The 12,582-nt window shown below is 38.8% G+C and overlaps 1 protein-coding gene across 1 annotated transcript; it reads right to left on the bottom strand.

Moving 5' to 3' along the window:
- Positions 1–338: 338 nt before the first annotated feature.
- Positions 339–11,146, bottom strand: LOC129677575 (hyaluronidase-5-like). Its single transcript, XM_055608224.1, has 3 exons — positions 10,193–11,146; positions 9,409–9,498; positions 339–878 (listed from the first exon to the last, which is right to left on the bottom strand). The coding sequence occupies exons 1-3, from the start codon at positions 11,144–11,146 to the stop codon at positions 339–341; spliced, it is 1,584 nt and encodes a 527-aa protein (XP_055464199.1).
- Between the last annotated feature and the right edge of the window lie 1,436 nt (positions 11,147–12,582).

The raw sequence follows: 12,582 nt of genomic DNA, 5'->3' as shown, positions 1-12,582 counted from the left end.
ATAATTATGGAAGGTTAGAGCACCTGGGAAATTCCATTTTAAATGATATAAAATTTCATTTTCTTGATTTTAACCAATAGTAAATTACTAAAAACATTATTAAATTTTAAGCAATAGCAAAATACTAAAAACAAATTACTGAAAGACATTCATTTACAGTAACTTGATTTTATTTAATCTTCATTCTTCTCAGAAGACCATTAACCCTGAAAGTAACAGCATTACAGTTTTTGATAGAATACACATTTTTTTTGTCTCTGAAATCCAAGGTAGAATCTTCATTATTTCTGTAGAGTTATTTTTGAAAGATGATGTCCAACTTTTGAATGGCCAAAAACCTATAGCAAATATTTCACGTGCTGTGAATAGATAGAGAGAACAAAGAGATACCCACTGACACTTTGCCTTGGCACACATGGACTCACTACAGCAGACGCTGTAGTTTCTGACGACTGATTGCTCCTAGCAAAGTAAGGGCGGTTCCAGTTCTCAGGCAGCGACCTAGGTTCTTCAATTACAAAGGAATTAATGCAGACATCTTCAACAGCACACACACTGACGGTGCTCACACTTTCCATGTCATCTCTCTCTTTACAGTTCAAGTTGGCGTAACAGGTGCAATGAAACTTTTCGGAAAAGTACTGCAGGTCATCAAAGGTGGGGCTGCCACGGATTTCATACTTTCCGCTTTTCACAAATTGAATCTCAAAATTTCGGGGACTCAAGTGAAGATATTCATCTGAATTCCAGTCTTTCCTCGAACATACACCTTGATCCTGGCAGAGTGTTTGGCTGCACATCTTGGCTGCAAGGGTGACGTTGATTAAATACGGATTCAGGGTATTCTCCAAGTAATTATGTAAGTTCAGGCATGATTTCTGTAAAACCATAACATAAACTATTAAGTTCTATGTGACAATATACTGCATCAAGCAACTCTTAAAACACAAAACATTGTTAGGAAATGTTCTTTGTCACTTTAACAAGAAATATGATTTAGGCACTTTTTATTACTTTCTTAGACTTTCTGTGCCATTTCATGCCACTGAATAATTATTAAGTTGACACTCAATTTAGCTTTGAACTTCCTCAGTTATTACTGAATTAATAAAAGGGATGGAATACAGGCATTGACTCTCTCTTGCCCTGATGATTGAGGTCAAAGTTTCATAAATGACCTTGAGAATATCTCAAACTTTGTAAGTCTTAGTTTCCTATTTGGATGACCACAAGTCAAATTAACTAATTTGATTATGCTTATGTTTTATCACTTACAAAATAAGGATGAATTTTTAAAGCCTGATACATAAGATTATTGTGACAACAAGAAAGATACATATGACTACTCAGAAATTAAAAACAAGGAAATCATGAAATTTGCAGGTAAATGATGGGACCTAGAAACGATCATCCTGAGTGAAGTATCCCAGGAGCAGAAAGATACACATGGTATACACTTATATAGACCTATAAGATAGAATAAACATACTAAAATCTGTGCACCTAAAGAAGATAAACAAGAAAGAAGACCCGGGGTAAGATGATCAATCCTCACTTAGAAAGACAAATGGGATGGATATTGGATGTAGGAACAAACAAGTAACAGGACAGGAGCCTACCGCAGAGGGCCTCTGAAAGACTCTACCTGGCAGTGTATCAAAGTAGGTGCTGAGAGTCATAACCAAACCTTGGGCAGAGTGCAGGGAATCATATGAAAGAAGGGGGAGTTAATACAACCTGGAGAGGACAGGAGCTCCACAAGGACCAAATATATCTGGGCACAGGGGTGTTTTATGACACTGTTTCTCCAACCAAGGACCATGTATGGATATAACCTAGAACCCCTGCTCAGATGTAGCCCATGGTAGCTCAGTATCCAAGTGGGTACCCTAGTAAGGGGAACAGAGACTATTTCTGACATGAACTCAATGGCAGGCTCTTTGACCTCTCCCCCACCCCCGAGGGAGTAGCAGCCCTGCTAGGCCACAGAGGAGAAATTTGCAGCCAGTCCTGATGATACCTGATAAACCAGGGTCAGATGAAAGGCAAGGAGGTCCTCCCCTATTAGTGGACTTGGAAAGGGACAGGGAGAAGATGAGGGAGGGAGGGTGGGATTGGGAGTGAATGAGGGAGCGGGATACAGCTGAGATACAAAGTTAATAAACTGTAACTAATATAAAAAAATTAAAAAATTAATTAAAAAAACAAAACAAAAAAGGAAGATACATACGTACATGTTTGACATGAGGCCTGTAATTTCTTCAATTCACCATCAATATATCATTTTAAAAAATCAAAAATTACATTAGTCTGACAAGTTTAAACAGCATCAAAGATAGGTCCCAAATTGATGGCTCAAAACAACTAGGTTCAAACTCTATACTTTATATAAATGTTACATAATTATGTATGCATGACAGTCTGTCCTTTGGAAAATTTTGCAGTTTGAGTGTCAAGCATCTTTGCACTGGTATAAAAGAGGACTGAACATAAAAATTAATTAGACAGCTTAGGATCTTTGGTGAAGGCATAGAATTCCAAAACAGAGTTCTGCTTCCCCATTCTTGTTATCTCTTCTAAAGGAACATTTTGTTTAAAGCTATGCACTATGGTGAAATACTGGCATAAATTCTGCAGGAATAACCACTGTCTGTTTGGATTTAAGACATACTCCATAAAATGGAACCTATGCTTGCCACTGTTTGAATGGCCAATAATTTGAGACTAGACAGACCATGGACCTAGGGGAGAAATCAAGTATTATTGTTCTGTCAAAGCAATATAGCAATAAAATGACTCCTGATGACATTCTTCTATACCCATAGGTCAGTGTCTCACTCAGCCACAAGCAGAGCAGCTTTCACCGGCAGTAGATGGGAACAAAAACAGAGACCCACAGCTAGCCAATGTGCAGAGAGTGAGAAATCTTGTAACACTCAATCTTACATGGGGTACTTTCATCAAATCCCTCACCATAGGGCTCAGGGAATTATGTGGAAGAGGAGGAAGCAGAAAGATTGTAATAACCAGAAGACATGCATGATCCCAAGGAACCAAACAGTATCTTTCATATTCATCAGAGCTGACATGCAAACTTCACAGAGCTGTGGTAACTTACATAAGGGTCTACACAGAACCAAAACAGACAGAGCATGAACACTGAGATGGAAAAGTAGACAGGATCTCCCATCCCCAATCAAGAAACTGTCTCCAAAGGAAAAGCAAGTTTCTCTGAGGGAGTATCACCACACTTTACAGCAGTATCAAGCACAGGAGAAGCTGGCAATGTAAAATGAACTCAAAGGAATTAGGGAATTTTTTTTGTCTATATTGCTTTCTTTGGGATTTTCCCCCCTTTCTGGTCTTTTGCTTGTGTATTATGGCTTCCATTTTGAGTTTTTATGCACTGTGTGTGTGTGTGTGTGTGTGTGAATTCCATGCTTTTCTTATTTTATTTTATCCTTATTTATGCTTTATTTGTGGGGGTATTTTTTTTTTTGAAACTAAGAACACATGGAGTTGTAAGAGTAGAGAGACGAGGAGAATATGGGAGGAGATGAAGGAGAGGAAACCATGATCAGGATATATTCTTTGAAAATAACTTTATTTTCAATAAAAAATAAATAAAATTAGGAGAAGCAAGAAGAAGCAGAGGAGGGGGAATAGGAAGAAGAAAAAGAAGAAGACAAAGAAGGAGAAGAAGGAAAGAAATGAAGAAAAAAAAAGAAAGAAAAAAGAAGCTGCTACCCATTAGACATGACTGAACTTCTAAATACCAATTCCTTCTGCTGAACAGCTTGGAATTGGATATGTAGATTTTCCTGGTAAAAATGAGTTATCACCCATTCCCAAGTTTCCACCCATCTCCTAAATAATCTTTAATTAAATTTTTATTTTTTATATTAATTACATTTTATATGCTTTGTATCCCAGCTGTAGCCCCCTCCCTCATTCCCTCCCAATCTCAGCCTCCATCTCTCATCTCCTCCCATTCCCCCCTTTAAGTCCACTGATAGAGAGGTCCTTCTCCCCTTCCATCTGACCCTAGCTTATCAGGTCTCATCAAGAATGGCTGCAATGTCCTACTCTGTGGCCTGGAAAGGCTGCTCCTCCATCGGGAGGAAGATCAAAGAGCCAGCCATTGAGTTCATGTCAGAGACAGTCCCTGTTCCTATTACTAGAGAACCCACTTGCAGACTGAGCTGCCTTGGGCTATATCTGTGCAGGGGTTCTAGGTTATCTCCATGCATGGTCCTTGGTTGGAGTATCAGTCTCAAAAAAGAACCTTGTGCTCAGATATTTTGGTCCTGTTGCTCTCCTTGTGGAGCGCCTGTTCTCTCCAGGTCTTACTATCTCCCCTTTCTTTCATATGATTCCCTGCACACTGCCCAAAGTTTGGTTATGAGTCTCAGTATCTGCTATGATACACTGCTAGGTAGAGTCTTTCAGAGGCCCTCTATGGTAGGCTCCTGTCCTGTTCCTTGTTTTCTCCTTCTTCTAATGTGGGAATGTAAACTTGTACAACAACTTTGGAAGTCAATCTGACACTTGCTCAAACAATTAGGAATAGCACTTCCTCAAGATCCAGATATACCACTCCTAGGCATATATCCAAAATATGCTCAAGTACACAACAAGGCCATTTGCTCTACACTGTTCGTAGCAGCTTTATTTGTAATAGCCAGAACCTGGAAACAACACAGATGTCCCTCAATGGAGGAATGGATACAGAAATTGTGGTACAGTTACACAATGGGATACAACTCAGCAATTAAAAACAAGGAAATCATGAAATTTACAAGTAAAAGGTGGGATCTAGAAAAGATCATCCAAAGTGAGGTATCCCAGAAGCAGAAAGACACACACGATATATAGTCACTTATAAGTGAATACTAGACCTATAAGATAGGATAAATATGCTAAAATCTGTATTCCTAAAGAAGCTAAACAGGAAGGTAAGATGATCAATTTCCTAAATAATTTAAGGCCCAATTTAAGGGAGCCATAAGGCCATTGAGGGTGAAATCTTCTCTCCAGTCCTGGGTGAAGACAAGACATTCTGATCTACTACAAAGATTCAATATTACATACTGTTGTTTCTTCCATTAAAAATTACTTTACTTCAGGCTGCATGCCCAGGAGTAAAGTTGGTCAACACAAATGGACTCCAGTGTGTGTGTGTGTGTGTGTGTGTGTGTGTGTGTGTGTGTATTGGGGGAGTTATTGTTTGTTTCATTTGGTTTGTTTTGGTGTTATTTTGCATTTTATTGATATTTGGTTTGTTAGTTTTTGACATTTGTTTTTGTTTTTAGTTTGAGGGGAGAGAGAGGAAAAGGCAGAGGAGGAGTTTAAGAAAAGTAGGAAGTTGGGTGGGTAGGGGGGTGAGAAGGATCTGGGAAAAGTTAGCACAGAAAAAAGTATGATCAGAATGTATTCCATGGTAGAAATCACACGCCTGTATTAATCATCAGTAGAGCTCTTCTAATAGCAACTGTCTTCTTTAACACTTTTTCTTCTTTTTTATGTTCCAAAGGCACTCACTTTTTTATTGTTTAATTTAATTTTTCTTTTTTATTGAAAATAGATTCTTTTCTCAGAAGATATATCCTGATTGCCGTTTATAGCCCATACTCTACTCCAGTTCCTCACAACTTTCCTTCCCACCCAGTTCCATGCCCTTTCGGTCTTACATTAGGAAAAAAAAAATACCCTTCTAAAAAGATAAGTTTAAAATATAACAAAATAAAATATAATAAGATAAAACAAAAACTATCATATTGAAGTTGAAAAGAACAAACCATCAGAAGGAAGAGAGCCCAAGAGAAAACACAAGAGATTCACACATTTTTACACTCAGGCGTCCAATAAAAACACTAAACTGGAAGTCATAATATTTATACACAAAGGACTTGGTGCAGACCCATGCAGGCCCTGTGCATGCTGCTTCAGTCTCTGTGAGCTCATATGATCTCTGCTCTTGTTGATTTAAAGGGCTTTGCTTTCTTGGTGTCCTCCGGTTTCAAGCATGCACAGACTGTCATTGTTCTTTAACGACACAGTCTCAGCGGCAAATAGACAAAAATGTATATGTTCAAGTGACATTGCAGTGGCTTGCAGAGACAAGGGTTAGGCAAAAGTCAGACTAATGAAATGACTAGGATTTAACAGCAATCAAAGCATCAAAGGGCTTTCCCGAGGCTGCCGGTACAGCCTTGTCTCAGAAGCTAACAGCTAAGAATGCCTTATAGGTACTCTAGGAAAAGACTTAAACTGGCAATATAAGAGCTGTAGAATAAGTATATCCACAATGGCCAACTTCAAGTTACTGTTCTAACAGTGCTGAATGCAGAGCTGGAAACTGAAGACGCCACCGTTTCTCATGTGATGTGGGCTGCATCCATTCAGTAGTGTATTTATCCACATATTTCTAACACATCTACACAACCTCGGGCACTGAGGTGAACATGAAGTAACAACTGGTGCATTTTAATCATTAGTTCTCATTTTCATATTTATCATCACATATTTATTCTATTTATTTTATATTATTGTTTTAACATTAACTTTATACCTATTTATTTTACTGTATCCTCCTATCTTTTTTGATCTTAATAATGGCTATGTTTAACAACTCACAAAATTCCTGAACAGTAAATAATCAAGTCTCATAAGGCAGGACTGGTACAGCTGGCTTTATTACATCATTGGATCTGATAAAGTAGAGGAAAAGGTTTTCTTGATACTTGTTTTAGCTTGTAAAAGAAAAGTGAAATCACAAGTTTCTCAAGCTGTGCGTGAATCAGAAGAATTGTGATAGGTGATCTATGGGAATATGGATCAGAAATGATGAATAATAAAGATAAAACTAGAACTGATCATTGATTTGGGAAAGTTAGGAGAAATGTGTAGGAAGACTCTACAAGTGATAACGTTAAAACAGTGCCTTAAATAGAAAACAGCAGCATCAAAGTTGCAGGCTATGCCTGAGGGAATCATACTTAAGATCTTTGGCAAGCGTGGTATAACATCAACTTGTGTACAGTTTTCACTTACAGAAATTACAACGAAATACGTCTCTCTGAATAGGTGAAGAAACAGAATCTTTTGTGGTGAGGGGTTTGAGTCAGGGTTTCTTCCTGTATCCCTGGCTGTCCTGGAACTGGCTCTGTAGACCGGGCTGACCTCAGACTCAGAGATCTGCCTGCCTCTGCCTCTCAAGTGCTAGTATTAAACCTGTTCCCATTTTCAGTAAGACTGGAAATCACTTCTGGCACCAAATAACCAAAGACACAAGGGGCCTTACTGAGACTGTGTGGGTTCAGCCTTCTCTTGGAAGGTGACAGCTAAGAAACATCTTCTTCCCGCCTAGTGGCTTACCATTTCGTCTCTTTCCTGGTTCACACACACACACACACACACACACACACACACACACACACACAAACACAGTAGTCTGATCTTTTTCTAAGAGCCAGGACCATAGCACACTCCGCATGACACAGCCACACACCTTGATCTCACATTATTCCTTGGGTCCACTATGACAGCGGAAGGAGCAATGAAGAGCATTTATGGCTGTACAAATACATCATTGTATGTATGCATGATTGCTCAAACATAAATTTAAAAATTGAGAACAAAAACAAAGGAGGAAAGGAACAAGGAGATTCTGGTGACAAAACAAACGTGACCGCTAGACAGGTCCTTTTACTCATTGGGAGTAATCAGCTCTTTCTCTCACTGTTGGTTTTTATTGCATGTGAGTATGAATGCATGTGAGCTGTGTGTGCTGGACTCTGGGCATGTATATGCCTTGGAACATGTGTGGAAGTCAGAGGAAAGTTTCAGGAGTCAGCTTGCCCCTTCTTCCACATGTTCCAGAATGGCAGGTGTTTTACCTATTAAGCTATCTTGGAAGCCCTGGTCATTTTATTTCCTTTTTTTTTTTTTTGTAATTTAACTTTATTTTTTTTATAACTTATTCACCTTACAACCCAATTGTAGCCCCCTCCCTTGTCTCCTCCCGGTCCCACTCTGCCTTCCTCTTTCCCTCCCCTATTCCTCAGAAAGGGGGAGCTCTCCTTCCCTACCATCTGACCCTATAGCCCATCAAGTCACATTAGGACTTCCTGCATCCTCTTCCTCTGTGGTCTGGCAAGGCCCACCCCTACCAGAGGGAAGTGATCAAAGAGAGGGCAACAGAGTCCATGTCACAGACAGCCCCTGCTCCCCTTACTAGTGAACCCACATGAAGACTGAGCTGCCTATCAGCTACATTTAGTTTTTTTTTTTTTCAAGAGCTAGAGAGCTAGAGAGCTTCATTACGAGAGTGATTGAACTCGGGACCCAAGTCTCACTGATACAGCAGTAGAGAAGTGGGACCCCGAGCCCTGGGTGAACAGGGTTTTTAAAGGAGAAAAACACAAGCAGGTGGTTTCCATGACAGCAAGCAAGGGGGGGTTCATGCCTTGATGTTACAGGATTGGGTAAAGGTCGGAGGGGCGAGACGGTAAGTAGTGTGCAGAACTTATTCTATGGTTCCATCATTAAGTTAATAATACCCTTAAGAAAGGAGTTTGGAGTTTTAGAAAAACCAAGTAGCAAAATTCAATTAGAATGAAGCTATAATGATTCCAACATTAAATAGTTTTATGAGAGACAACAGATTTTATCAAGAGATAATATTCCCTTAAACTTTTAAAAATTTCTTTCTACTGGAAACAGGCAGAAAAACTGAGGCTACCTTGAAAAATGACTCATAAGTATCTCTCTCTTCTTTTTTTAATGAAATAGGACTCATGCTATTCTACATAAAAGATGAGACAGCTGTCATACTTCTCCTCTTCTTAGACTATCAAAACTATTCTCTATCAGTCCTAGGACAGAACTCCTGGGCCATGGTTTTCATCTGACTTTCTTCATGGCCCACTCTTCATTTCCATCCCACATCCTACAGAAAAGGAAATTTTTCTTCAGTTTAGTAGTAAATATATTTACTCTCTTTTGGGGTCAAAAGGATTAAAGAATCAGGGATAAAGATTTACTATGAGGAATTAAGCAATTAAATTAGAGACCTTTGAGCACGGGAGTGCTCACACACACACACACATACACACACCATCACCACCACATCATTGGAATGAAACTGTACTCCTGGTTCTGCTTCTTAGAAACCATGGCACCTACAGGATTTCAGTTACTCTTACTATCTCATTCCTCAGCATTAGACAAGAGAAGGCACCACTTTCTGCTTTACAACCAGCAAGTGCAAGATATGTCAATTCAGCAAGTGCAGAGCAGAGGCAATGTGCCAAACACCACGCTTCTGTTCTTATTTAACACCAAATCACTCCTCAAAACATGAAGGATAGAGACATCTTTATCTGTGTCTTACCGGCTTGAACTTACCATACTTCGTGCTAAGCCAAGAGTTCCCCATATAACCATTCCAGAGGCACCAAGAGCGACTGTTTCACCAATCGTATTCACAAGGTCATCCTGGAAAACAGGACTGGAAGAGTTAGTCCATGGGGATGACAGTAATATCAGAGCTAAGCATGATGATCCAACAATAATTTAAATATTCCTGCACTCTTTACTTAAGTCTCTATTTTAAAACAGAGACTAGCATTGTTTCATTACTTCTGTTTCCAAAGGGACACATCTGTTAAAGGAAAGGGAGAAAGAGTTCTCCATGGATACTAATATGTCATATAATTAAAATCAGGATTCAAGCACTGGGCTGGGGAGAGAAATTGGATAGTAAAGCGGATGCCTTGCAAGCATGAGGATACAAGATTCTACTCTTAGGACTCATACTTTAAAACACAGAACTGGGCATGGTGGTACAAAGTTGCCAGCTTGCAAACCCAGTGCCGCAGAGGTAGGGAGACAGCTCCCCAGGGCTCTGCCAGGTAGACTAACCTAATGAGCAAGCCTCAGGTCCAAGCAGGAGGGTCTGGTTAAAAGAGAAAGCTACATATATGACACCTGACATGAATGAACCCTTACCCACACAAAAAAAAACCTTTTAATTAAAAAGGTTTAAAGTGCTCTTATTTTGTCTCCATTACAAATAGCGCTTTATAGTCATAAATATTAAAACATGAATTTTACCCTTTAAAAACATAAAATTCCTTTCAACACAGTTTGTAAAACTGATATTCTACCTGGCATACCTTGCTTTACTTACCTGATGCAGATATTGTAAAGTTAGGTCAGAAAACACAAGGCGAAAGTATACAAAAACAGGAACTGGATTCTGCTTGTCCTTTACTTTAGACACCCTGATGGCCTCTAGCACACGGTTCCTGACATAGAGTGCTGCATTTGGAGATGACTTCAAAGCACTCCTCAAATAGATGGATGGGTAGAGGGCTGTGCTTTGTTTCCACATCCAGGAGAGATCATCGTTTCTTTTCTTTTCAATATCAGGGCAGTTTCCATTGTAATTGGGGTCTTTATATTTATTGTTATAACAATCAGGAAAGAGATAAAAACCCCATAAGTGATTTGGCCGAATTGATTGTCCCAACTTTAAAGTCTCTTCCATAAAACGTCTTCCTGCCTCTTCAAAGTCTTTTTTGGCCTTCTTGATGATTTCTGTGAGATTAAGTTGTAAATATTGTTGCTGGACGAGTTCAATAGATTTATTCCTGTAAATGTCCTTGGGTTTCCAGTTTCTTGCCCAGGTGGGTCTCCAGTCTTCCCAGTCAATGACAGCCAGGCCCACATTGTCTAGTGGCATGTAATGCAGGATGTCATTCCTAGCTTTGGCCAAATGAGTTTTCAGAGGCGCCAACTGAGGTATCCCTCCGTGAATACTTGTTTGTGACTCATCTATGTGAGGATAGAGGCCAAGGCGATCAGTGTAAAATATGGTGACGCCTTGACCCGTGGCAGTTTTTTTGGGGCTTCCTATTAAAGAAAACAGACTAAGATCTAGATGCTCATTGTACCTTGTGGCACAAGATTCAGTGGGAGCATTCCAGGCCCAGAGGAAAGGCACATTAGGGATAAGTGGAGGTGCCCTAAACTCCTCAGGCAAGCAACATGGAATCAGAAGGAAAATCAAAACTGACTGGGATGCTCCATTATACTCAAGAAAGCTCCCCAAAACGGAGTGTTTAAAGCACAACACTCTCATTGCAAAGAGTTAATTAGTATGCAAACACTTATTTCTTCTTATGCACTCTGGTCTCTTCAACATTTGGTGCACAAGGTGAGAAAGGTTCAGCCATGAGGCCACTCTGAGGGATGAAACTTTGATAACTGCTTTACAATGAACTGTTATTCTTCTTGCTTCATGTTTCAGGAATGTTTGTGACAAGTTTTATAATCTATAACTAAAAAAAAAAATAAAGAAATAAATACAGAACTTATTACAGCCAAGTTGGGAGCTTTCCTAAGTCCTCAGCATTGTTTATAGGTACTTTAATGTAATATCAAAAGATAGAACCTCCGACTAAATCAGTAAGATTTATTTTCTCTTATATATGATAAAAATTCTGTAACAGCTAAATTGGCTAATCTCTTAGCAGAGGCAAGTTACAAGAAAAAAAATTCTTGCTTCTCCGTGGTGAAAGACCACTCTTGCCATATATAGGCCAAATTTTAAAATCATCTTACACCATTGAAGACTTTTGCCTTTTCATGGTTCATTTGTTATGTATACTATGAAGAGGATATCAGGAACTAAACCCAAGGTCTTGCACACGATAAGCAAATACTGTCACTGCTAAATTAACTCCATTCCCAATCAATGTTTGTTTGAACAAAGACATGTTAAGCTCCCCTGGCTGACCTGGAACTGGGGTCATTCTTTCTCAGACTCCCAAGCATTTGGCATCTGTGGCTGTATGCCACCATTCTGGCTCATAATTCCTTTCATTTCGTTCACCTGTACTTGTTTTCTTAACAGCAAGGAAGAAAGCAAAAGTCAGTTTTTACGTAAGCAATAAGTTAAATAAGTTTAAGAGCCCTTAGAACACTGCTGGACCAAATCCTACAGCAATGTCCAATAGTTGCTGAAATTAACAAGCTATTTTATACCTTTAAAAAATGACTCTAGCCTACCTTAATAGAAGCAAGAAATGAATTTTGGACATTGAATAGGGTTTGATAAGCAAAACTGCATTTTCATTTTGAGGTAAACTGAAGGATTATTAGTAAATTTGTCATGTAATAGAGATTAAATTGCATGTATTCCATCACATAGAATCTGTAATACTTACCTTTTCTGACATGTGCTTAAACATTTTAGTTTTAGGGGGAAATTATGGCTTTTCCTATAATTATCTTACTAGTATACTTCTATATGATGGTAGACTGATAATTATGTCCTCCTTGCTAGGAATGCTGTCCTTATTATAGCAAATTATCTAGTCATTGTTATTGTTGAAAAAATAACCTCAAAAATGGCGTAGTCAAAATAAAAGGAAAGCATAACCTTTATTTGTCTTGTGCTTTGAACATAATGAATTATACTCTTGTGTTTAGTACAGGTAAATCCCATTAAACTCTGGCAGTCCTTTTTATGTAGAACACGGAAAATTTTAATGTAAAGTTAACGGACAAAATAAT

The sequence above is a fragment of the Psammomys obesus genome, unplaced genomic scaffold (genome assembly GCF_907164565.1).
Source record: "Psammomys obesus unplaced genomic scaffold, mPsaObe1.curated_primary_1811, whole genome shotgun sequence".
NCBI classification, from domain to species: Eukaryota; Metazoa; Chordata; class Mammalia; order Rodentia; family Muridae; genus Psammomys; species Psammomys obesus.
The sequence above is the reverse complement of the archived record's forward strand: the minus strand, read 5'-3'. Positions and strand labels throughout refer to the sequence as shown.